Below are 27,767 nucleotides of genomic sequence, written 5' to 3'. Positions count from 1 at the left end.
CATCATATAATCAAGAACTCTCTTTCAAGTCACCAAATTGCAAATGTTCCATGTGGTTTTATGTTAGTCTAGTAAACAAAACGAAGTTTATACTTTTCTGCACTTGGCATCTAACTGAGTTACAAGCAAACAGAAAATATTTTTGAACTGTTTCCAAATACACAAGACTTCCCAAGAGTACAATGCCCACACACAAGAAATCCATGGAGAGTGATTTTTGCATTATTCATAACCTAACTACGATTTTAAGGACTGTCACTAACAACAGGGCAGGTCTTAAAATGAAGTCATTAACACAGCTTACCTCTATCAGGCTGTATTTGCAGCCACTCAATACCATTCACCCACAAGGCTAAGCACCTTAAATCGCCTCATCATCTTGCCTAGCAAGTCTTGCCTGAACATGTGTGTACTGTAGTGTTTTCATTTACTTTTCACAGTACAGGGTTATACTGACTTGAAGTATGATGCATGTGCTTGAGGTTTTCTGGCTTTCTTTTCAGCAAAGCAAGAGCTGTGGTTAGGAAGAGAGCACTGGGTTTGGAGATGTATCAGTGGCCGAGCAAAAGGCACTCAGGAAGAAATAGGCTTCATCCCCAGTGCAGAGGGAGGAAGGGAGCGTGCGTGCGTGCGTGCGTGCGTGCGTGCGTGCGTGTGTGTGTGTGTGTGTGTGTGTGTGTGTGTGTGTGTGTCTCGGGGGAAGGGGAAGGTGCTGGATGTGGTGGAATGGAGAACTGTGCAGATGTAAAGAACTGTCATACCAAGGAAATTTTACAAACAGAAAATTTAAAACTGAATTTGGGTGAAGCTATGCATAGGAAAATAAAACTGATAGTCTTCATTTAGAATTACACCCAATCTTCACATCAAAGTGAAGTTAACAAAATAGAGCAATTCTCACCAAATCAAGGCTACGCCAAGCCTCTCAAACTTCTAGTCTTTTGACATCACAGAACAGAACAATATGTTTCAACTGTTATTTTACTATATTGTGAACTGCACATTTTTGACAGAAATCTGTAGGAAAATCAGTTGTATCCTTAAAAAAAGGTTGGAATATGAGAATGAATAAAGACCTACACTACAGGTGCTGTATGCGCCTGTGTCTACTCTGTACAAATAAGAGTGGGCTCCAGACAGACACGCTTCAGCGCAGCCTGACCTCAGTGGTTACCAATGAAGCTAATGTCAACAGGCTGGATTTGGGTTTCCTTCTGTCATCTTCTCTTACTGGAAAGCCTTTTTAGACACAACACTTCAAACATCACACAAAGAAAAAGTAATTTTTAATGTCTAATACCGCTAGGTATTAGCTAATCACAGACTCAGACACTTTTATGTAAGGGGTTTCTTTGATGTCTTAAAATATTTAATATCCTGATAACAAAGTTTTAATGAATTCCTAATGATTCCAAACATCCCAAAATGGCCAGATCTTTGTACTACTTGGTAGCATTACTTACAACTTATATATTTTAGAATAAAGGTTTCACATTTAAAAGTAGAATAGCTCTCAATAACTAAGTTATGTAGGATATTAAAAAATATTTTTGCCCCATTTTATACAAAAGATGTGAAAATATTTAAGTTTTTATCTTTCTAAAGTTAAAAAGTAGTAAATTAATTGTTAAGTTTTAAAATTTTTGCACATAAAATACATTTTAAAATTAATTAGTAATTTAGTGTGTGTGTGTGTGTGTGTGTGTGTGTGAGTGAACACACACCTGTGCTGTGGTGTGCAGGGGGAGGTGAGAAGACAATTTGAGGAAGTAGGTTCTCTCCGACCACGTGGGTCTCGGGAACTGAACTCAGGTTGTCAGGCTAGGTAGCGAGTGCCTTTACCTCCTGAGCCATCTCACTCATCCCACTTAAAGTTTACGTTTTATGAAGATTTTTTAAGTGACAATATGCTATTTACAACAAAACACATTTTATATAAGAATCATGTGCTTTATAAAAGTAGAAATTATACTCTAAAACATTCTGAAGGCTCACTGATTTTCATGGAAATTAAAAAGCAAACATATGTATTTCTTATATTAAAAATAGTTTTTAGTAATGCCCTCTCAAGCTCATGCCTTCTGTAAGGTTCACTGTTCACTTGGCAAAGCATAATAAAGGTTTTTGAATCTATTTTTAATAGACGTTAATGCCAGGAAAAAAAAAGGTCAGTCAAAAGCCTTCTTCTGTAGGTTAGAAGCAAAGATCCTCAGATATAATGTTAGAAAGCATGCTTTCCTATAAACCAGTCAAAAGCTGTATTCTGTAGGTTAGAAGCAAAGATCCTCAGATACAATGCTAGAAAGCATGCTCTCCTATAAACCAGTCAAAAGCCTTCTTCTGTAGGTTAGAAGCAAAGATCCTCAGATACAATGCTAGAAAGCATGCTCTCCTATAAACCAGTGGTGCATGCTCTACGTGGAGGAGAGATTACGGGAGGACTCCACCTAGAGTGCTGTCCCAATCCTAACTGCCCAGCTCGGATGCCACTGTGGCTATATAAGGTACTAGCAGTGGGAAAGCTGGGTACACAGAATTCTCGGTAATATTTTTACAGACTCTTAGGAGTCCATAATTATTTCAAAATAAAAGCATTAAAAACAAACTCCTACTAATTGTATATAGATATTACAGAATGACTAGATAGATCACATTAACAATCTCTCCTTGGCAGTTTAAGCACATCATTCTTATTTAAATGATGAAAATATGGAAACCTTTCTCCAACCCAATAACCAAAAGTATTCAACAGTAAAGATAAATAAAATATTGCAAGTTGAGGAGGTTTTACGAGTTACATTTCTTAAAGTCTCGGTTTTGTTACTATGGGAACTCAATCTCTGGGAATTGTCTTAATACTACGTGAGCAGAATTTGTTTGGAAAGCGAGTGCCCCTAATGTGGTAGAATGAAGAAGACACCTTGAATGGTAACACTGGAAATCCCATCAATACCTAATTTCCACATTTTTTTGACAAATAAGTGCAGTGTAAAATGGGAATGGCAGATAATTATCCTTAATTCAACCAGCTTTACTTTGATTCATTGGCAAGCTGAGAGATCTTATGTCACCACGTGGATTCTCTCAACTTCCTACTTCGTTTACTGAATGGTTGAGGGAGCCTCTGCGTCTCCATCAGCTATGACTCATTACAGCACACCACAATATGTCCCATGGGATCTGTAGGGGACAGAAGGAGTGGCTTCCTTGAGTGATGCTACAGAGTTCTGAGGGGTGTTGGTGGGAGCTTCCCAACCCTCAGGCAGGGCAAAAGTCACCATTCTCTTCAGCTTTAAATATCCAATGCTTTGGGTATGCACTGGGCTGCGCCTATTCTGCCTCTTTCTAGACGTAAAAAAATTAACTGCAAAATACTAAGTATCCTGTCAACTTTGGAAGATCTTGGTGGCTTTCTAAACCCCTTTCCTAATCTATCCCATGTAGTGTAGAGGTTGCTTCTGAGTCAGCTGAATTAAAGGTCAATGCTCTCTTCAGTTGGATTCGTCAATCCTAAGCTAAAACACTCAACCATCTCTCTGGCAAAAGAGTCAGAGCAGAAGCAGTGGGTTCTCGTGTCCCAAACGATTACTTATCCTGCGTGAGGTCTTCCTGAACTGTGCATGGGAAATCATCTAATTAAAACCAAACAGTTCTTGTGAAGCAATGAGTGAGGCTTGGTCTTGCATGGAAGTCCTTTTCATCTCTTATGCTGGCAGCCCTAGCCCATCAAATTCAGCCACCGCAATGAGTCAGGAGGACAAATTAGTTAGGTAGCTCTGGGTCCATGGGGTCAGGGAGACAGCATCTTGGTTTCTCCTGGTCAACAGTGGCTTTCTGATTAACCTGGCTTGCTGTGTACTCACAGGGCGTGCAGATCAATCCAATTCTGTTAAAGTGCTAAAAGGGCCTATTTTTATATATTCTTATGGAGAATATTTCACTTTAAGGTCTCACTGAGCCTTTGTACACAGATATGGAAATGAAGATGTCCCGGGAAATAAGTTGTTTTGCCTTGCAAGCACAAGAGTGCACATCCACCACGCCATCTAAGTTCTCCTAATGCTGTGGTACTGGATGCTTCCTCCTTATGCGGAGAGATTTCCATGGCTGTGCGTTTCAGCGACAATTTGAAACCTTTCAGAATGTAGTTGCTCTCTTTGATATGGATGTGTCATGTTCTCTGATGTAGGCTCATAGGTCCAACTAGCTGAAAGCCTCAATTTGTGGGGAGAAGAAAGGCGAGGCTGGGGACACAGCACAAACGGTGTTTACGCCACTGAAGTCCCTTTGAAATGGAACGACTCTGCATGAAGAAGTCAGCACTGTGCCACTGCCTCGCCAATTCCAGTGAGGAGCTCATCTTCAATGTAGTGCTCAACGTAGGTGGCAAAACTGTAATTTTTCCCCTTTTTGAAACTATTTTTTCTTCTTTTATTTTTGAAATTCTCATCTAAGCGACAGTTTCTTGTACTATAGTGACTCCTGCTGGGAGAGGTAAGTTGAAGTAGCTGAAGGTCTCTTACAGATATATCAACTCCCGGCCAGTAAAAAAGATGTCCTAAACGCAGGAGATGCAGTTAAACTGTTCCCCTACCTTGGACGCAATGGCTTCTTTCATCACTAAGAACAAACCCCTAGGTTTTACAATTGAGACTGAGAAACTAGTACAGTACTTGTACAATTTTTGATCTACAGCATCACGACGTGAAGCTGCAACAATTAGATGTAAAGGGTCCATTCATGAGGAATAACATCACTTTGACCCTTTGTGTTAGCTCCTACTGCTAATCTTTCCATAAGCGTGAACTTACTTTCAATTTGAAGAAGATGAAAAAGTCTTTTGCAAAACCCCAATACTGTTTTCTGATCTATGCACCTGAATGGAGAAACGGAGTCTTACCTCGTTTTTTTCCACTACAAGCCAAGCTACTTGTAATCCTTCCAAACCTTTAAAGGGGACCTCCCTTGTTAGCATCTCCCAGAGAACCTATAACAAAAAGAAAATGGAATTTTTATTCTGGTACTTTATATTGGTATATTACTGAAAATGTAGCTAGCATTTAATTGTATCCAATTACTAGGCGTAGCCAACCATCTGTAGAAAGTTAGACAATATATGTATGAATTCATACATAGGACTTCTACCATATGTTACATACTTTCATGTTCTTTGTATATAAAGAAAAAACTTGTTTTAGGAATTGGAATGTCTACACTTAAATTTTTATACCAGTGATTAAACTTGATCTTTTGACTCACTGGGATGTTGACATATTCCCACAAACCAGGTTTTGTATTTTGTTAGAGAACAGTCGTTCTGCCCTGAATCTCAGATACATTTTTTATTAGATGGGAACCAGGAATTCAACACAGTTTTGAAAGGTTCAGTAATGCCCACATTAAAAACAAAATCCCCAGTTCACACCACTAGCAAACCCATCTGCCCCATACTGGTAGATATCTGTAAAATTAAAACATTTAGATTTTGTGATTTGGACAAATTCCCCTCAGAATGAGCCAGTCTAAGGGGTCCATTCCTACACACATATATTATACCATATCCTAAAGTATAACACACATTTAATCCACATATAAGCTGACTGTGTGCATGAGCGAATATGTGCATCCAACTGTGCGTAAAACTCAAGGAAGCACGGCAACGAACACCAACCGAAATGCTAAGGAAAGCAAACTAGTGTTGGGATGGAGATTTGGGCTTCTCTTTAAACACCGAGTAATGGGGATTTGAACACCCAGTTTCTGTCTGTTTCTATTCAAGTAGCATCCAAACTTTTTTTTTTTCGAGACAGAATCTGGCTATGTAGCTCAGGGTAACCTTGAATTCATGATCCTCCCGCCTCAGCCTCCTAAGTGGTAGAACTACAGGCATGTGTCACCATGCCAGCCTGACACCACTAAGTTTCATCTACTAATACTCTGCACAAAAGCAATTTTAATTTTGCTAATAATCATAATATGACAACCACTATAATTTATTGAGTGCCTAATATGCTCCAAATGCCCATTACATGTGTCACCTTGATCATTATTGAGCCTCAGACATCACCCTCAGTTTATGGATGAGGAAATGGGATAAACTTGCCTACAGACACTCAGCCACCAAGTGGGACAGCAGGAACACACACTTCTTTCTTACTTGGAAGCTGTGCTCTCATCCCATGTAATTCTAGGGCTGGGGTAGCCCCAGTTTCTGGAGAAAACACACAGGCTCTGCTGTAGGTTCTGAGGGAGCCAAGGCAGTCTCAGGGTGACAACTCTCCAAGGTACGTTTGCTCTCTCTTGCGCTAACTCAACAGCCCATTTCTATATAGGAGTCGAGATGGAAGGCATGACTCTATTTGAGTCATCCTGTAAGCCTGTAACTGTATAGCCATTATGCCCTCAGCCAGACTGCTGTCTTGTTCAAGACATAACATGTTAAATGAATGCTGGTTAATACGAAGATAATTAGCAAGAAAATCAGGGAAATTGGCAGATGCTTCTCAAGCATGAGGGGAAAAAAGAATCCCTGAAGCCTCTCTGAGTTTTTAATCAAGTGTGTAAGGTACTTCTTCAGAAGAGCTACTGAATAATTCTATTTGAGTCACGTAAATGATTACGAAAAGGTAAGGGGCATCCCAGAAGGGGACGAGTCTAGTGCTGGCTGTAAGTGAGGGAGGGTAAGAGTCAGCACAGGCATGTAGTCACTCTGTCACCTTGCCTGTGCAGGGACAGAGCTAGGCTGAGCAGGAAGTGGAGTCCCTCAATTGGCTATGATTAACACACTGTTGGTACTAGGGACAGAGGAGGAATGGAGGCAAAGAGTGGGAAAATTGATTGATTCGGCATTGCTGAGGAAAATGGAAAAAGGAGGCAGCTTTAAAGATATCAAATGCTCCAGGGCCCCAAAAATTCAGGTGAACAATTCAAACCTCTCCCTTTCATGGTCACCCTCCCCAGTGACAAGGGTTACCCTCCTAGGAGCTTCCAGCCAAAGTCAGCGTGGACTGCACTAGCTTAAGAGGCAGCCCCGGCGACTTGTCTGGAGCCCTGTTCCAGAACCAGCCGGGTTCAGGTAATGGCTTCCAATTGTTTGTGAGAGAAAAGTCAGAAATACGGAGAGTCTCACCAACACACGCACACACTCACTCACGCACGTGCCCACATTCAAAATCTGCCTGGGTTCTACAGAGTAAAATGCAGCCCCTCTAAGAATCTGAGGAAAGAACATCAGAAAGCTAACTCTTCTTCATTTTTACCTGTCTGGAAAATGTCAAGGTTCTAATAAATTAAGAGCTATAACCGTGAAGCATCTGGACAGTGTCGCTCCGTCTGAGACTCTGAAAAGCTATGGCAGCCAAGGCAGGCGCTTGAGGAAGTCAAAACTGCGGAGAGGTGCTCACCGCCAGAAGCCCGAAGCCCTGGAGCCCACACAGTGTCAGCTCCTCCCATGATTCCCCTCACTAATTCCCCAGACTTGGGAATGTACCCAAACGAAAGCAGAACGAGCTTGGATGGCGTTTTCCTACATTCAATAAGAATGACATTTGGCATAAAAAAGTAATTTTGTTGAGGAAGTCACATGGAGGTCTAAAAATACATTAAACTGATGCCTTAAAATACCAGTTCCGAGGATGCAGGCCAAACACTGCTGTGATCTTTCACCTTAAAAATATTTTCCAACTCATTGTATATTGAGACGTCCTCCCAGTTAAACTGCACTCACTAGGGAAATTTCTATTTTCAGTTTACAGAACAGAAACTTGGATGAGACTGTGTGTTTCTGCCTTTTCTCTCACAAACAATAGGAAGCCATTACCTGAACCCGGCTGGTTCTGGAACAGGGCTCCAGACAAGTCACCGAGGCTGCCTCTTAAGCTAGTGCAGTCCAAGCTGGTTTGGGCTGGAAGCTCCTAGGAGGGTAACCCTTGTCACTGGGGAGGGTGACAGGCGTGTGTTCTCCCAGGCTGTCCTTTCAGTCATCCGTGCTCTTCTTTTTAGCAGATCATATACTAAACATGCTCCCCATCTTCCAGGAGACACTATCCTGGGAGTGGACAAATACCCCCTTCTTGTCAAATGGTGAAAGGACACGAAGTTTCTTTGAAAGTAGTGCAAAGATACTTAGTCTTGTCATTAACTAAGAAGCAATCCAAGATTATCAATCCAAGAAAGACAAAAAGCAAAAACATGTCTTTCTTTTTGGGTGAGTTTCAAAAGCCAACTTTTTGATGGTCATGTTCTTCATGAACTATGGGATGTTTTATGTTAGAATGATGCTCCTTTTGAAGGGATACCATAATTCTGTATAATACACACACACACACACACACACACACATATGTATAGACACACACATAGATTTTTTTTTAGGTTGATGCTATTTTTTAATTTCGAGGGTCACAAACTCCTATGCCTGACATGGCCTCAATTAGAATAACTACCCTCTCTTTCTGGTGTCCAACCCACTGGGAACTCAAAATGGTTTTTCGTGTTTGTTTGTTTAAAACAGAAGGCTCTGGACAGAAGCCTTGGCTTTTCCCTTTCACTGATGATGCTTATTTAAAATGAACAGAAAGAGGAGGGACAGTCCAAATGCAATCCTGAATGCTTATCATTAAATTAGCACACTCAACTCCCCTGGAGTTCTTCGGACAGAGTTCTCCGTGAGGCAGGCTGGCATTCTCAGCCAAACTCACTCAGGGAGAAACTGACATCAGAAGATGGTTTAATCTTTACTCATTTTATGCATGGCATGCATGTGGGGGGCAGACGCCATCTGATGAGATTGTTTTCTCCTATCATGTAGGTTCTCCTAGGGATTAAGCTCAGGTCCTCAGCCTTGACAGAAAACACCTTTACTACATCAAGCCATTCTCAGGCCCCGATGCTGGCTTCATTGTTTTGAGATTTACATTTATTTTATATTATGCTTGCTTGAAGGTACGTCTGTGCATGATACGTGTGCAGTGCCTGCACAGGCTAGAAGAGGGCGTTGGGTGCCCTGGGACTAGAGTTAGACAGTTGCCAACCCCCACATGGGTGCTGAGAACTGAACTGAGGTCCTCTGGAGGAGCAGCCATCTGTTCGGCCCCCTAGAAGCTGTTTTTAAAGAGCTATGGAAACATTTCTGCTTCTGCAACTCGAGGACAGGAAGGCTCTTTCATGAAATTGAATTGAGACTGATACAATCAGAGGACTAGACGGTTGGGTTCTAAGCTACAGCTGGTGTGTGGTGGAGTGTAGTCCTGGCTGTGTGGACGTGTTTTAGGAAATGGTTTGTTAAGTCCCTTCCCCAGTCAGCAGGATGGCTCATGTCTTTGATACCAGCAGTTAGGTGACAGGAAGATCTCTGTGAATTCCAGGCCACCCTAGCCTACATAGGAAATTCCAAGTCAGCCAGAGCTGCATAGTGAGCTCTTCTTGACTTAATAACAAAAGAGCAAAACCATCTTTCTCCCAAGAAAGCCAAATGAAGGCAAGTGAAGGTAGGGGTGGTACACATGTGTCCTGAGGGCCTCCTAATTGAATGTGGTGCCCTTCTCTCAAAAGCAGCTCACAGTCTCGGGGGCCAGAGATTTTTATAAACAAACTGGAGACCTCCAGCTCCAGGAAGATGCTTAAGGAAGTGATCAGTGAGGGCCGCCATGGGGATTGAAAGACGAGCAGGCGAGTCCTTAGCTTGGCATCAGAAGTCATGGCGCAGCAGCTCTGGCTCCCAGGGGGAAAAGGCATTGGTTCTCAGCTACAGGGCACAGTCTTAAAGAAAGGCAGATTGGTGCATTTCACACAGAGTCCAGGTATCTGGAAACTTTCGGAAGAAAGTGATCAGAGTTTATTTTCATAAATGCAACAATACTGAAACTAGAAGTTCATTCTATACATAACTTGTAGTTGTGACTTTAGGTCAAAACTTTTTAATAGGTAAATTCCAAGGCTTGGGGAGAATTGTCAAAGGAAATATTATACATGGACTGCTGGAGTAGAAAATAAGCCTAAAACCCATTTGACTACAAAACTGTGCAAGCCAATTTAAAACTATGGCTTCCTAAATATGGGTCTCTATTTTTATATACACCTGTGTGTGCAAGCAGAGTTGGCCTCCTGCTCAGTCACGTGACCAGCTGGACCATGGCCAAATGACCCACGAGCTTCAGCCACTCTGATGTCTTCCCAAATCCCCTTGCTCCATAGAAGGTCTGCAGAGTCTGGGCTGTCTCGAACCAAAAAAACGTCCCTGTCATGTTTAAGGAGCTGTGAAGCAGCCTGCTGCCAGAGGATAAGTAGTCCCCAAAGCTGGCCCCTTACAGAGAAAGCACACTGGCTTCTGTTCAGCGGCATGAAACGAGGCACGTAAAATGTAAATCAGAGACTAACTCAATAAGCGATCACTTCCCCTAAAGTAATGGAGAGCAACTTGGTAAGAGGAAACAACTTCACACAAGGCTTAAGGCTTTTCCTTCTGTAGTGCTGGGGACTGAACCTAGGGCCCTGTATATGCCAGGCAAGTGTTCCACAACCTAGCTAAGTCCTAGCACAACAAGCCTTAAACTGTAACAAAGCTCCGTCTCCAGAATTTCCAGATGAGTGTGTGACAATTACACTGTAGTAACTCCTGACACAGAACGCAGCCTCAGAAGCCACTGTCCTCTGGAAGGATTATCCTGTGTCTCCCCTTCTATCAATGAGAAGTATTTCTTTGCTCTCAGCAGTAACGTGGATTTCATTCTTAGAAACACTCAGAATGAAGGGAAATCAGATATTTAAAGTGGATAACTACTATCATCCTTTAACCTTTAAAACTCAAGGCTTGCTGGGCCTGGTGGTGTATGCCTTTGGTCCCAGTACTTGGGAGGCAGAGGCAGGCGGATCTCTGTGAGTTCAAGGTCAGCCTGGTCTACAGAGTGAGTTCCAGGACAGCCAGAGTTGTTAAACACAGAGAAACCTTGTCTCAAAAAACAAAACCCTTAGACTTTAGCCCAAAATACATAATCTATTTTTGAAATTGTTTTCAATAGCCAACAAAGTTTAGCTGTGTATAAGATGATTTAGGAAGCGCCAGACAACTGTAAAGTCCCCACACACTAGGAAGCCAGCGGACTAATAAGAGAAAGGGGCATGCCTGACACGTGGTCCTTCCCTGGCCATTACCCCCCACCTCAGGAAAAAGGGTTTGCTGAGGGGCCCAAGCTGTTTCTTACGAGGAAAGTGATGGGCATAGACTGATATGAGATCGAGAGACACAGCATCCCCATGATGCTCTGGGCTTTTTAAAGGATATACAACACTTCAGGGAAAAACACCTTCAAAAGAGGGGCCAAAAAGAAATGCTTCCTGCAGCAAGAGCTACCCTACCACCCTACCCGAAGCTTCTCCCTCCCAAAGGACCCTCACCTGGCTCCTCCCCCCACTCAACCCTCGCTCCTCCCATCTCTTGTCATTCTCAAGTAACAACATCAACACTTGTTTTTGTAGGACTTGCAGCAGATCTGGACAAGGTTATCTGGTCTAACTACATGCTCTTTTGTAGTTTTGGAAATACGCAAGTTTAGCTCACTTGACAGCTACTGGTGGTCACATACCACGTGAGAAATCTATTACAATCAAGTGTATTCCGGGAGACCTGCAGTATCAGTGAGTTACACAGCTATTCCACAGTCCTATTTCCACCCCGCACAGTAGCTTTCATGGGGGGTGGACCCAGCACTGATCAGGCTCTGTGAAGTAATGATGGAAGTAGTGACGGTTCTTCTCAATGCAGGCATACGTGATCAAAGCACACATTGTGACAGCTGGAAAGCTCTGTCCCTATGCTGCCACCATAGATGATCCTCCTGTGTCAGACACAAGCTAAAAGGTGGCCACGCTCTTCTCTAGGCTGTTTGCCCTTCCTATGTCCTTTGGTAAACAAGAAATGAGAAATTCACTCACCACACCATAGGAATACGTGTCACAGGTTTCAGACACAGGGAGACTCTGAATAACTTCTGGAGCCATCCATGGGAAAGTTCCAACCAAGGACATGTGTGTTGTGTGGTTGTGGAACCGAGAGGCACCGAAGTCACAGATCTGAGGACACAGGAACCAACATCAGCTTCCTACCCAGCACTGACAAGAGATTATCAGTCATAAGACCTCTATCAGAAATGAACACCTTTCTCCAAATGAAAAGAAACAACCTTACCTTCAGTACTCCATCAGCAGCAATGACGACTGAAAGAGAACACAGAAACTATGATAATCATTTGTGTTTGCAATGTCTTACACCGAAGAAAAGCACAGATTCATATTTCTAATTATGATATCGCTACATTTCTAACTTCACCGCATAAGCTGGGCATGGTGCTGTGTGTCCGTAACCCCAGGCTGAGACAGAGAACTACCATGAGTTCAAGGCTGTATAGCAAGAACCAAACCTGTCAGGGATATATAACAAGACCCTGTTCCAAACACACACACACACACACACACACACACACACACACACACACACACACACACACACACACATTGAGGCACAGAGACAGAGTGAGAAACAAAGAATTTTATATTATAAATAAGGGCGATATCATTTTTTAAAAGCTTACTTCCATGAGGCGCTGCTCCAAATGGCTTTTAAGATACTTGCTTCATACAAATGAGGGAAACAAGAGCACCTGGTACTGCACGTTAAAGGGAATGCAGGGATGGCTTTTTAAGGCAGATGGGGAAGATGAGAAGGGCATTTTGAACATAATACATTGTAAGCTCATGTAAACATCTACGCAAGTATTTCTAATAAACAGTTTCAACGCTGACATCAGCTTAGTGTTGACACAGAAGGGGGGCTGTTATGGGAGTGGGAAGGTAAGAGCGGAGCTTGTGGGTTGATGACTCAACAGGGTTTCTGGCATTTGTTTAATAAGCCACTCAGTGCCTTGAGCATGGTAGCTCATCAATACAGCAGCCGTTCCTAGTGATTCTGGTAGCTGGAGAAAACATTCTGTGTGATCTAATACATAAATATAGCCCCAAAGTAAATGTGGGGTTGGGAGGAATGAGATAGATGCACAGTTTTTCAAATAAAAAATGCAAATAAATATTAGTAATATTCAATTGTTTTTAAAATATCTCCCCATTCCCCTTTCTTAATGTAAGATTAGCAAGTGCTCATTGAAAAAACATTATAAAAATATTCACTATGGGGGCTGGAGAGAAGGCTCAGTGGGGATAAAAGCACTTGTCATGGAAGCCTGGTGACCTGAGTTGGACCCCAGAGACCCATATAAAGGTGAAGGAGAGAACCGACTCCACACAGTTGTCCCCTGCCTTTCAAAAGTACACCATCGCATGTGCATGTACACACATATGCACCGGATATACATACAGGCTAACAATATGTTTTGACTTTTATTATTTTTTTTACTTATTTTGTGTATGCGTGTATGTGTGGGTGCATATAGGCCATGCTAAGCACATGGAGGTCAGAGAACAACTTGTGGGAGTCAGTCCTCTTCTTCTAAAGTGTGGTGTCCAGGGATTAAACTCAGGTGGTCAGGCTTGGTGGCAAGTGCCTTTACCCACTGAGCCATCTGGCTAGCCCATAGCTTAAGTTTTGAAAAACACTACAGAAAACGAAGACTCACTCCTTCTCCCCTAAAAATAAATTGCCAAGGTTAGGTTGGTATTCTTTTCATGTTAATGCTTCCTATTAACATGCCTTGTAATTTTTTTTAAAAAAAGTTTAGGAATTTGCCATTGTTGTATAGCCTTCATGCTAAGTACATGGGTTTAAGAAAATCAAATAACTTCTTTATATTGAGATTAATAGCATGGACTGAAATTTTGGTCATAAAGTCTGCTACTTCCTACCTAGTTAGAGACTATTTTCTAATGATCCCCTGTTTGACAGCTCTATATCACAAGTATGTCTGTCTCAGAAGAACCAAAGAGAAAGTGAGGACAGACAGGGTGTGACAGTCAGAACGTGGCCTGGAGGTTCCGAGTGTGAGCAGCGCATCTAGGACCCTGTCCAGGCTCCTCTTGCTCCGTGCTGTCATCACCCATTCTGAGGATCACGCTGTTGGTAAATTCCCGCTGTAGCTGCTGTGGTCTTAAATTTCTAAAAATAAATGCTTTCCCTCCCTACCGAGAGAGCTAGAAAGTGTGGAATAACCGATAGCAAGGGCTGCTTTCTTTCTTCTTCTCTTAAGCAGCAAACTCGGATCCTTACTTAGCTCCAAAGCTAAACAGTCCTACTGCCTTTCTGATAACTCTGAAGTGACGTAATGGAAGAAGGTAGCGTCTAATCCTGGGAGCTATTTTAAGATGATCACTTTCCAAAGGATAAATATAGGCTCATAAAGTATAGACAGTCCAGAAAAGAAAAAAGGAATGCCTTTACGTTCTGAACCCTCAAGCATGCTGGTTATCTTTGGGTACTACTCCAGGTAATATGGGCATGAGTGACCAAAAGATGTAAACCATGTGATTCAGATGGTAAGACTCAAAACTGCTGGCAAGGGAAGCATCTAAAAATAGGAGACTTAAAATACACAACTACGCACTTTGACCTGCCGTGCCCATTTTAGAAAAGGATCCTAAGGAAATAATTGGAGATGTGTTAACAAACTTGGCCAAAAGGCATTAAGCTAAGCATTTCTTATTTTAGAAAAAAACCCCCAAAAACATAAGCAATCTAGTTGTCTCCATCCTGTGCTAGACTCACACAGTAGAGCACCAGGCATCTTCCTCAAATAACATACAGATTTTGATATTTATTGAAAGTGACAATGTTTTCATGGTAGAGTGTATAACCAACAATGAGTTGCAAAAACCATGTAAGGCACCATGCTGGTTTTATGAGGAGGTGTGCAAGTGAATTGTAGTGAAATAGTAAGATCAAAAGGTGTGAGCACTTACCATTTCTTGACTTGAGATCTCTGTGGATCACCTTGACCGGAGCCTCCATGTGTAAGTAGTGCATCCCTTTCGTACAAGGGGGAAGGAGGATTAATGGTTTGCAGTATTGCATCAGTATGCACATTTGAAACTTTGCAAAGAAATTCATAAATAAGTTCATGTGCTCTACTCTTCCATGCCCCATAAAAGAAAAATCACCTATGTCTATATTAGTAACATTCTCTCTAGTAAAGCTGATGCAGAACTTTCCTGTGGATAATCTCACTCCTTACAGTACCTAAGAAAGATGGCATAATCTTCTCAGATCCACATGAAAACAGTGTGGCAAAATGACCCGAATGGCTCCTGAGCACTCCACTACCAAGTGCATGCTCTGTGTGCCTGAGCTTAGGCTCCTCATCTCTCCTCTGGACATGGGCAGCCACTTGCTGTGGCAACATTACTTTTCTCCAAGACTCAAGAGTGAAGACAGATGGGGTGGGCAGCAGGCCCACTGGTGGGTAAGGTTGTTGTGGTCTTCTAATATATGCACAATGCTTATAAAATATTTTTCTTCCCAAAAGAAAAAATCTTTAAATTAACTCTCATCTATTTGTAACATGAATTAAGGTACTATATATACTGGGTGAATCTAATGCCAATAATTTTATTATTTTGAATGAGAAATCACACTTTAAGATATATTTCATGGTTATTCCCCTAAAAGTGTTTGGTCTTTTTTGTTTTAGGCAAAAGCAGGAAATATGAGAAGAAACATTTTCTACACAGTACTTCCCCTCATTTCTCAGGTTTTCTTTTCAAAACAGCAGAAGTAGCAGTCCTTCCTCACTCCAAATCAAAAAGGACCTTTTTTTTAATGAGATGCCCATGAAAGTAATTTAATAAGTACGCTTGTTTTTTTTAATACACAGAACCTTATAATTTTGTAAAGGTGAATTATTAATATTAATTAATAGCTATTCTTCAACTACTCTGGTTATTATATATTGAGGCATCAAAAGAACAAAGAAAAAAGTTTTAACTCTTGTTACATAATGATATCGCTGAAAAGAATCAAGTTAATGTAACTGGGATAAAGGGTCTCATTTAATAGCAAATTCTACATATTCAAACTGTAAAGTTCAATAGCTGCTACTCGTGCAATACTTAATAGTCTATGACTGAATTCTATAGTTATGTCTTCCTTGTTTTAAAATCAAATTTCCAAATAATTTTCATGTACTTGACTATGAACAGATGATTTTTATACTTGCTGACAAGAATTTCAAAAGGGAAGATTTGACGATAAAATTTTAAAATATAGGCATTTTCTACTCTGTGTCAGATTATCAGAAGAAAAAAGTCCCATAAATTATTGGTGCACAGTGCATAGTACCCAGCTTTGAAAACTTAGTGTAATCAGAAAATTCAATTTAATTTTTTTGAGTCACCTGCTTTGTTTTCATTGTAAACCATTGAAAAGGGCTGAAAAAATACTTTCAACTTTCAACTGGTTTAACTATTTGCGAGGTCTCTCTCTTTTGGGGGCAGGGTTTGAGACAGGGTTTCTCTGTGTAACATCTCTGACTGTCCTGGAACTCACTTTGTAGACAAGGCTGACCTTGAATTCACAGAGATCCTCCTGCCTCTGCCTCCCGAGTGCTGGGATTAGAGGCGTGAGCCACCATTGGGCATATTTGTGAATGCTTAGTAAGATCTGACAGGTACCAGGGAGGAGGTTTGGGAACTTTGGATCAAGGCTGTACTCAGCCAGCCTGCTCTAACTGTCCCTCGTACACAGCTGCAGATGTGCGTGTTCGCCCACTCCCCCTCCTCTTCCTTCTAGAAGTGGGGGGGGGGGGGGGGCGTCCTTGCAGCTTTGAGTGCAGCTCTCAACAGCAAAGATGTTGAGCAATGCCTGTTTCCAAATGCATGAGTCACCTCTCAGGATGAATTAATTATTCATGCTCTGATGTCTCAACACGTTAGTGCTTCTGTGGCTTCATGGTCAAGCCAAAAAGGCACACAGGCTGAATTTGAAACAGAATCAACCAGAGTCAAGCTTTGCTATTTCAAGTTTATACGTAGCTGTAGGGGAGAGGGTCGAAGTCCATCTTAAAGTATGGATTCCTTTTTCCTGTCACAGACCATCTGAAATCATTCCCACATGTTATATATATCACTTAGGATTATGAGTAAATGGGCCCAATTTCTAAGGCCAAACACTGAGAATTTGTCTTTTAGATTGATTCTCTAATCAACAGCTTGTGACTTGGACTCTTCCCACCTTCCTTATCCTGCATCTCTGCTTCCATTGAGCTACTTAATTCTGTTCCTTCTCTTCCCTGTTCTTCTGAAGTGGAGAAGCAGCTCCCTTGAGAAACTCGAGAGAATGACAGTGTTATTCTGGAGCCAAGATGTTTGGCCCTCAGACAGGACCATGTGACAGAGGGTCAAGTGGGTGCTGCAGCTAGGAACCAAGAATGCTAAGGTAGAGAGCACAGCTGGAAGCTGACACTTGATTTGTTTGCTGTCTATCCATTAAGGAATAACAGGAGTGCAATTATCTGAGCACCCAAAACACAAGGTCAGTAAAGTGCAATAGGACTGTGTGTTTCTATCTGTGTAGGTGCATTTCCACAACGCTGCAGGCAACGGCCAGTATCAGCACGACCTTGCCTACTCTCAGGTGCTCCTTGTGTCCTATGGTGCTCCTTGTGTCCTATGGACACTCACAGGTGCTCCTTGTGTCCTATGGACACTCACAGGTGCTTCTTGTGTCCTATGGACACTCACAGGTGCTCCTTGTGTCCTATGGACACTCACAGGTGCTCCTTGTGTCCTATGGACACTCACAGGTGCTCCTGTGTACCATGGACATGCAGAGAAGTGACTATGATATTACATGAAAACATCTTCAAGAACATGGAATGTTATGATAAGTTTAATATGTCAGATGCATGAATACATGGGTAAGTTCATCACCACAGCTCAAAAGTAAGGCATCTCACTCAAGCATAGGGCTGCTTATATTTAACTCACAGGTAGTGAGTGGCAGTATTAGTAAATTAGTTAATTTGCTTTCTTTCACTTTTTCTGTTTGAGGAATTTGGCAGGTAGCTGGTGAAATTTAAGGCATTTGAGATAATTCCCCTACAGAACAGGCTCCTGGTGACCTTGTTATGTATCTTTTTCTTTGCCATGAAAACAAAATATAAGCTGCTTCTCTTACTGAACATGGAACAACACTGTATGCTTGCTTTGTAAAGACATGTCAAGATGCAGAGAGCTAAGTACCCAGCTATCTAGAGGATCCCAGAATACAAATGTGATGGCCACAGCCATTTCTTAGTTAAAGCCGAATCCAAGGCAGTTCCAACAGTTATGATGAAGACTCCGAACTGCTCAGGTAGGAAAGTGCAAAAAATGAGAAAAATTAATAGAACTTGAATTGCTTTAGAAAGCGTTAGTCTACATAGGAATTTCTAGGGCAGGGGGAGAATCAGGAAGCTGGCTGGGGATTTTGTATAATTAGAATATTTAATTTTCAAGGGTGAAAGCCAAGCTTCCACTATATTAAAATAAAATCGGGGCTACTTTTCATGCAGGACAGTGGTTACTATTTTAGTGCATTATTATGCATTCAAGCGAGTAGGACCAATCCTACTACAAGCCACACTTTTAGAGACCCACAGAGAGATTCTCAGGACAACAGAGCTACGATTTCCCACTTAATATGGCAAATGAGCTTGCCAACTACAATGTTACAAAACACAGCAGAAATCTCTGCCCTGAAGCTTACTGACTTTGTAAAACTTGATTTTAGGGAAAGAAATGAAGAAAGAAAACAGAAAAGGACAAAGGGAATTCAGGAATGGAAAGGCCACGACCAAAAACATTACCTGTCAGTGAGCTGAATTGTATTTTACTATGTCTGATCTAAAAAAGAATGCCTAAAGACATAGAATAAAAAGCTTTCTGACCAGCCAGGTGTTGGTGGCACACACCTTTAATCCCAGTACTTGAGAGGCAGAGGCAGGCGGATCTCTGTGAGTTCGAGGTCAGCCTGGTCTACAGAGCGAGTTCCACGACAGGCTGGCTCCAAAACATACAGAGAAACGCTGTCTCAAGAAACAAAAACAAAAAGCTTTCTGACATACTACCCCAGGTGAGGGTGGGAAGACACCACCCGCCTCTGTATGTGTATAGCAAGCAGTGTTACCTTTGGCTACATCGGTGGCCCAGGTCATGATGTGATCCATGTCCATCTCTTCACTCCTGTTGCTGTTAATGTAATCATACAGGGACCCCAGGGAAGCATATTCTGTTGTAAAAGAGTAAACACACAGTTAAACAGGACTCTACATTTTCATTGAGAAAAAAATACATCAAGATTACATAAGAGTACCCTTGGTCATGGTGTCTCTTCAAAGTAATATTACAGTGACTAAGACAGTTTTAGTATTTTTTTCCCAACTTGATGCTTTTTATCACTTTCTCTCGTCTGGGTAAACTGTATGAAACCTTTAGCACAATGCTGGATAAGCATGGTAACAACAGAATTCATCTTGTGCCCAAGATGAAACAGAGCTTTTCAAGCATTGAATACAATGTTAGTTGTGGATTTCCATAGATGCTATTTATTGAGAAAACAGAGGTCATCATCTCTCAAGTGTTTTCTCTGAGGACTCAGAATGTAGCTCAGTGATAGGGCACTTCCCTAGCATACCTGAGGCCCTAGGTTCAATCCCTACCACCACTGAAAAGAACCAAAATAACAATCAAATGCTTCTTTTGTGTCTGTTGAAATGCCCACATTTTAAGTTTTTGTCTCTTATTCTATTACCTGTTACTGTACCTTATATTAACTGATTTCAAATGTTAAGCCAATACTTTGCATTCCTGGAAAATATTCCATTGGTCGTGGAGTACAATCTTTTACTATTGTTATTTTTTAAATTAAATTAAGGTAAAATGACATCATTTCTTCCTCTCTCACCTCCCTTCTACCCCTCTCATGTCTGGCCTTTCTCCCAAATTCATAGTTCCCTCTTCTTTAACTACTATATATATATATATATATATATATATATACATACACATATATATAACTATTATATATACATATACATATACACATATATGTATATGCAGGAATAAACATATATACACAACCCACTGAGTCTCCTCAGTGCTGCTGCATGGATATGTTTCTAGAGCTGAACATTCTGTACTAGCTAACCAATCCAGGGCTCATCCCCGGGGAAAACTAATTCTCCCTCCCTCAACAGTTGTTAATTGCTTGTAGCTCTTCATCTGGGGGGTGTGGTCAGTGAGATTTCACCCATCTACCTTGGGATATCTACTGTTGTTGGAATTACTTAGGTCTTGCTTATGCAGCCCTGTGGTGGAATATACTGTTTTAATACATGGCAGGATTCTTCATGCTAATATGGGTATGAAGTTTTGTATCACATGTGTGAGAGAAATTAATCTGTGTTTCCTGATCAAGTCTTTGTGTGGCTGCTTTGGTGGAGGAATAATACTGGCCTTGTAGACTACTGATCTCTGTCTTCAGAGGGAGTACGGGAAAGAAAGGTTGATATTATTTCTTCTATAAATATCTAATAGAATTCACTAGCAAAAATAATCATCTTTTCTCTGTGGAAATATTTTAAACTACTAATTAAGTTTTTCTTATACATAGAGTTAGATTTTTTTCCTTGAGTCAGTTTTATTGTTGTTTTATTTTGTTTATTTGAGACAGGGTCTCAGGTAGATGTAGCAAAAGCTTGCCTTGAACTGATATTTCTGCTTGCACCTCCAAGAGCTGACATCATTTCAGAGATCTAGCTCTTGAGTCAGCTAGATCATTTTAGAAGACGCTGACTGCATACAAGTAGCCTCATTTATTAGCACCGTCATGTGCTAATGTCATTGCTCATGTCACTCACGATCTTTTGGAGCTCCCTTAGGGATCACAGCTTTCTCTCCTCTCTACCCCTGGCTTTACCAATGTCTCTCTTTTCTTAGTCAATTCAGTGAAAGATTCATCAGTTTTATGAAGTGTTTCAAGACCAAGCCTTTTGTTGATTTTTTTCTCTGCTATTTTAATCTTCCATTTTATTGCACCTGTTCTAACATCTCACATTTCCTTTTCTGTGTCTTACTTTGGTCCTCCTTGATTTTTCTTTCTGGTGTTCCTTCAGAATGAAGATGTTGATGTTACCAAGATCAAACCTGTTTCTCTTGCTGTACAGCTGGTGGAGATTACACTCTCCCTGCTCAGAGCTACATTCGATAGTTCCAGCATGTTTCCATTTAATTTTCTTCTAGTTCAAATCTTTAAGAATTCATTGTGATTTCTTTGGACGGGAGGTCTTGTAGGCATTTGGAAGCATGCTATTTTACTTTCAAATATTTAATTTTTTTTACCATGTCCTTTGGTTGCCCATTTTTAATATGATTCAACTGTGGTTAGAGAAAATGCATTGAAGAGTATTAATGATTTCTGATATACTGGATATTATTTAATAACCTCATTTACACAGTATTCTGAAGAGTGCCCCTTGTCAGACAGTGTGCCATGCAGATGTGAGTTAGAGATGGTTGACTGAGAATGCTCTTCAGCTTCTTTATACCTCTGCCAATTCTGTTTAATTATTTTACCAACTATTGAAAGGAAGAGTGAAACTATTTTCGAATTGCTACAATTATTACAGATCTCATTGTAAAATGACTTCATTTGTTTCTAGTATTATATGAAGTCTATCTTTGTGTGAAGTTAGTATAGATACCCCAGTTTCTAATGGGTATTATTAGCATAAAACATCCGTCTCTTTCTTCTCATTTTCAGTCTGTGTCTTTGATATGTGTATTGTGGACAGTGTATATACTTCAACCTTGCTTTGCTATCCCATCTAAAACGTCTCTGCCTTTTGATTGGAATATTAAGACCACTCATATTTAATGTAATTAATGCCATCTTGTTTTTTTTATGTCGCCTGTCCTCAGTCAAATGTTCCTTATTTACTGTACCCTAATATGCCATTTTAATACCTTGGTTGTTTTACAGATTTATTTTCAAAATTGTGTGTGTGTGTGTGTGTCTATGTGTGGATATGTATTTGTGAAGAGGCCAGAGGTGTTACATACAACCCTGGAGCTGGAGTTACAGGCAGTTATGAGCCACCCAACATGGCTACTAGGAACTGAACTTAAATCCTCTGCAAGAGCAGTATGCATGTTAAAACAGGTTCTCATTATGTATCTGTGGCTGGCCTGAAGATCACTACATAGAGCAGGCTGGCCTCATATTCATAGAGATTTGCCTGCCTATTCTTCTGAGTGCTGGGATTAAAGGCATGCACCACCAACTGGGCTCTTAACTGCTGAACCATCTCTTCACCTCTTTGATTTTTTTTAAATGGGGTATCCCTTACAGTTCGAGCTGGTCTCAAATTCAGTCCTGTGCCTCAGCTTTCCTGTGCACTCAGGTTATAGACTCTAGCCACCTCCTGATCAATGTGTTTTTAATTTTTTTAGTGAATTTTTTGTGGTGACTCAAGGAATGATAAAACATTTTATAGCACAATAATTTCAGATTAATACTAATCTAAAATATAAAATATTTTATACTCTTTTCTCCATTATGACTATTTCTCCATGATCTTTTATACTATTGTTATAATATATTAAATTTATGTTTTTACTTCAATAAAACATTTATTTCTCTATAAAATTCTGTTTTTAAACATGTTATGAAAGAGAAAAGAAAATGTATTTGAAGAGTCTCTTATATAGTCATATTTTTGCCATTTCTCTTACCATGAATTCTTTCCTTAGATTTTTTTTATCTAGTGTCTTCTTTCAGCCCAAAGGGCTTCCTTTACTACTGTTTTCATGTGTTGTTTTCATACTAAGGCTCACACTGAAGGCCTTGCTAACTATGTGTTTTAAACTGTCCCCTAAGCTCAACATTTCTTATACAGCATATCTACCTGCTATAAAATCATTCATTCTCTGTCCAAGAATATCTTTATAGTTATTTTACCATTAAAAGAAATTTTATTTTGCTTGATACAGTCCTTTGAGTAGGTACATATCATTTTATTGACATCTGGTCTCCATTATTGAACATGAAAAGTCACCATTGATCATATTGCCTTTTATATGTAAGCAATTTTCCTCTTACTTGCATCCAAAATTTTCGCTTGGGTTAATCATGTCTTTGACCATGTTGGGATGTGAGCTCTTTTATAGTTCACATTAGAGAGCTTTAAATATGTGGCTAGTAAACCAACATCTTAACTACTCCACCATGGGAGTGAACTCGTCTTCCTTTTTGGGTGTTTCATTGGGAACTTAAGACTCACCATAAATCCATATGGTTCTATGCCTGTTATGTTTCCCTAGCAGGTAGCATATTGAGCTTCAGTGTAAATTATGTGCTTTGATCCTTCCTTCCTTCCTTCCTTCCTTCCTTCCTTCCTTTCTTCCTTCCTTGGTGAGTAAGGCTCATGATTTTATTGTCTTCATAACAAAGTCAGCTTAGAACTGGATCACTTGTCTTTCTCTTCTTATGGCCTCCCAGTTCAAAATACTCACATCTCTTACTAGCCAGCATCCTCTCAGATCTGCAGGTGGGCTCAGCACACTCCAGTCTCAGTGAACTCTTCTTTGTACTTTTAGCCTTTTTGCGGAAAGTAGGCTTAGTTTGCCCACCATAGCCACTTTCCCTGGGCAGACCAAGAATCCTTGCTCTTCTTGTCCTGTGTCTGTTGGATTTATGCTTGCCACATTTCTTTTCTTTTTCTTTTGTACAATGTCCAGCGGGTCTTAGGAATGTTTACCATGTTCACGGGAGTGATACTGGCACAGAAAGCTTTGTTTTACTACTTTTAAAAAACTTACTAACACAGGGATGACTCAGCAGTTAAGAACACTGGCTGCTCTTCCAGAGGACCCGGTTCAATTCCCAGCGCCCGCATGGCAGCTCTCAACTGTCTGCAACTCCAAATCCAGAGCACCCAACACCCTCATGTAGGCAAAACACATGCACATAACTTTTTAAAAAGTTTCAAGTTATTAACACATTAAACAAATATGTCCTTTGATTTTCAAGGTGTTTTTTTTTCTTTTGAGTTTTGTAGTATGATAGCCGTCTCTGAAAATGCAAATATGTATAGTCCTCCCTTAGAATCCTCAGGGGATTACTAAAATTTCTAGATCTCAGGTCTCTTCTATAAAATAACAGTGTTTGCATATGCATGTAGCACATACAATGTAAACAAATGTGTTTTGTTTTGTTTTATTTGTTTGCTTCATTATTGGCTTTTTAAGACAGGGTTTCTCTGTGTAATTATGGCTGTCCTGTTATTTCACTACATAGAGCAGGCTGGCCTTGAACTCACAGAAATCTGATTGTCTCTACCCATTGAGTGTGCCACCACTGCCCATATCAAATGTGTTTTTTAAACTGAAATATTTTAATATTTCAGTGTGAAAATAATGTACATTCTGTAAAAAACATAGGTTGAATTATGATCTCTTCTTGCTAGTCATGTGCAATATGGCAGTTTCATACTATCTTGCTATACTGAACAACAGCAGAGCAAGCCGTGGTCTCTAATCAGTCAAAAGGGTCACAAAGAGAACCTCTCATATTCTACAGTGTTCCCCTGCTGCTGGGTTATGATGTTTTATAGGTTAAGTGCACTAAATCCACTTTCATCTTGGATACTGGCAATTAATGGTAGGTTTACTAAGACTTAAGCCAACTGTAGGTAGAGGAACATCTGTACTTAGATCGGTCCTATACCACTCACACTAGCAAATACTATGTAGATGCTAAGCAAATAGTGGTTATAGCATATTGCTTTCCATCACCAACCCCACTTCCATTTTAGTCTCTTTCTTTTTCTCCTTAGCTAGTTAAATCCATGAATAGGGAGCCTTTGTATATGGAGAGCACAGTGTACTACTGTTGCAACAAATATTATCATGAAACTTCTCTATAATAAAGTATCATCAAGACAAACCTTACTTTAGATTATGGCCAGCAGAACAAATCAATATGGGTGAATGTCTGCAGTCTGTTATAAAATGTGACACTTGTCCTTAATTGGCTAATAAAAAGAACCAGCCAATAACAGAACATGTAAATTAGATGTGTCCGTGATTAAAGTAAATCAGGATCAAGCTAAAGGAAATTAATTTGGATATTTATAATTAATGTGTTCTGTGGTTGAATTGAATGAGGATTCAGTTGGGCCTGTTGACAAGCCATGCAGAACTAGTATATTTTCTTGATGCAATGAAATGAAGTAATACAGACACATAATAAACAGGAGGTGCAATCAGCCAACTGAGCCCAAAGATGCAATTATCAACACTTCTGGGATCCTAAAGTATTTTTCCTCTGGAACATTGGGACCAAGTCTGATACCCTTCAATACGACCTTCCTCTGATATGACTTGCTACAAGAGAGCCATGTGGTCTAGTATCTAATCACTCTATGTTCCGGTCGGTCACAGGGATTTACACATGTTAGAGTATTAAGAGATTTCCAAGGACCAAGAAAACCATTGTGGAATGTTTTCTTTTGACCTTGGAGTCTGAGCTTCTAGTTACTCCACTGCTTTACAGATCTGGGGGATGAGATGTTCATTTCTCCTCCAAAGGAAAGAAATTGACAGCTGTCTCTTAGGTAATTTCCTACACCCCCTCATAAGCCGTTCTGTAAGTCTGTGATGAAAACTTCCCACAAATATACACGCATAAGTGGGCACACACACACGTGTACACTCTCCCAGAAAACATCTCTTCCAGTCCCTTCCTTCACACAAGGCAATGGCGACGCAGAGGGATTCTCAGTGAACTCTCTATGAAGCTTTGGTAGAGTTGGGACAAGACCACACATCTTCCAACTTTCATTCCAGCACTTGTCTACTCCACTCTATCCCTCTGATAAACCATTCCTTCAAATATGAGTGACAACAGTCACCTGTACTAACAACCTTTCCAGTTAACAAAAATCTCAAGATGAATGAAAGTAAGCCATTCAAACTTCTTCCCTCGGAGTCTCCAACATCTGAAACAGATGGCGGAGGTTCACCGAACTGATGATTTAGCCTCCAACATGGCATGGTTGGCACATGTACTGCTACCCATACACTGAGTAGGTTTTATCCTAATACTGTTGAAGGTTGGCTGTCTAGACATAACGACAACCATATTAAAGTGATACCCATTCAAACAACAAAACTGACTAAGTGGTCTTTCATAATCAACCTAGAAATACATGATTTGCTATTATGCATAAATCTGAAATTTATTTTAAAGAAGTACTTAATGTCTTTCAAAGGCATAAGGGAACAATGTGTTTGAAAGAATTTACCAAGGAATTTGGGTAGGTAGGAAGAGCAAGTGCTGAGGAGAGACACAGAATAAAGCCTGGCTAGTCAGATAAGGGTTTATTTGTATTCTTTCTGTTGCAATGGCTGGGGCTGGTGTGCTGACTAAACACACTTCCCACTTTCTTTGACATTGATGGTAAAGTCTGGGGAAGGGATTCACATCTCTTCTCTTCGTCCTCACCTCAGGAAACTGAAGAACCTCCTGAATATCCCCATGCCCATTAATCTGCTGTCACGACCTAGAGTTATTTGGGAAGAGGAATCTCAGATGAGATCATGTGTGTGTAGGGTGTTTTCTTAGTGACTGATGTGGGCAGGCTCAGCCCACAGAGGGACAGTGCGACCTCTGGGCAGGTTGTTGTGGGATGTGTGAGAAGGCAAACTGAGCAAGCCACGAGGAACAAACCAGCAAACGGCACTTGTCCATGGCCTCCGCTTCAGTTCCTGCCTCCGTGCTCCTACCTTGAGTTCCTGCCCGGACTTCTAAGATGGCAGACTGTGATAATCAAGGTAGTCCTTCCCTCCCTAAGTCGCTTTTGGTCAGGGTGTTTATCCCAGTGATAGAAATCTTCACTAAGCCCATTGAATTAGCTCAGTAAAATCTTCTCCAAGCATTACACTTCATGGGAATAAGAGAGACCACTACTTCTAATCTATTAGTGGACAGGAATAATATATGCTAGGTACAAATATTAGCTACATACCAGGATCAGAAAACTGGATTCAGATCCATATAGAGAACATATCTAGTAAAAATTTAATGGGATGCACTTGGGAGAGGGGGCTGTATGGCAACTGAGTCAGAAGAAATCTTAAATTTGAATGAGAAACCTGACACCAAAGGTTTACCCATAACAGCAGAACCTCTCCTGGGGTTTACAAATTATAGGACTCACAGGTTCAAGATAACCACTGCCAAGCACTCATTTCAGTGTAGACGAAAGATTGCAAACTGGGGATATAAATCTCTCTGACTAACAAGGATGAAAAAGATGCTATTTGAGAGTAGAGCATATCAAACTACCAGAGGGCAGACATAACAGCAACCTGTCCCCGTGAAGAAGCAGTAAGCCTTCCAGAACCTGGCTTGCAGGCAGGAGGAGCTCCTGGAAAAAAGTTACGTGAGGGATTTGTGCCACTCTGGGTCTACTGCCAGCTGGGTGACATGTGGCAAAGGTACTTAAGAGTTCCAGTTCCTTATAAGAGAATTATTTTGTTCAGTTTGCAGGGTTTCTATAAGAAATTTATAAGAAAGCACCTAGCCCCGTTCTTTCTAGTATGAGTGTTTTGTTGTTTTTCTCTAAAGACCATCAAAGTCCTTGTCATTATAGTGCAAGAAAACAGGATGAATCTCTTAAGGTTTTCTTCCTTCGTTTTCATTTGAGTCAAAGGGGTGCCACGATAAAGGACCTGATCAAAGTTATTTACTGAGGTCTAACACTGCTCACTAGGACGAACAACGGTAAGTG

The 27,767-nt window shown here is 40.7% G+C and overlaps 1 protein-coding gene across 5 annotated transcripts in view; it reads right to left on the bottom strand.

Moving 5' to 3' along the window:
- The window catches only part of Map3k20 (mitogen-activated protein kinase kinase kinase 20), a 156,066-nt gene that overhangs the window by 59,923 nt on the left and 68,376 nt on the right, over positions 1-27,767 (bottom strand). For all 5 annotated transcript variants that reach the window (XM_040745576.1, XM_040745581.1, XM_040745578.1 and 2 more), the window contains 5 exons: positions 19,103-19,204; positions 14,902-14,967; positions 12,185-12,213; positions 11,932-12,069; positions 4,901-4,987 (listed from right to left, as the gene is read on the bottom strand). In XM_040745576.1, coding sequence (XP_040601510.1) covers positions 4,901-4,987; positions 11,932-12,069; positions 12,185-12,213; positions 14,902-14,967; positions 19,103-19,204 — 422 coding nt within the window. The remainder of the gene's footprint in view (positions 1-4,900; positions 4,988-11,931; positions 12,070-12,184; positions 12,214-14,901; positions 14,968-19,102; positions 19,205-27,767) is intronic.

This window comes from Mesocricetus auratus, unplaced genomic scaffold (genome assembly GCF_017639785.1).
Source record: "Mesocricetus auratus isolate SY011 unplaced genomic scaffold, BCM_Maur_2.0 Super-Scaffold_100004, whole genome shotgun sequence".
Classification (NCBI taxonomy): Eukaryota; Metazoa; Chordata; class Mammalia; order Rodentia; family Cricetidae; genus Mesocricetus; species Mesocricetus auratus.
Note: the sequence above shows the minus strand (reverse complement) of the source record. Positions and strands in the feature narration are given on the sequence as shown.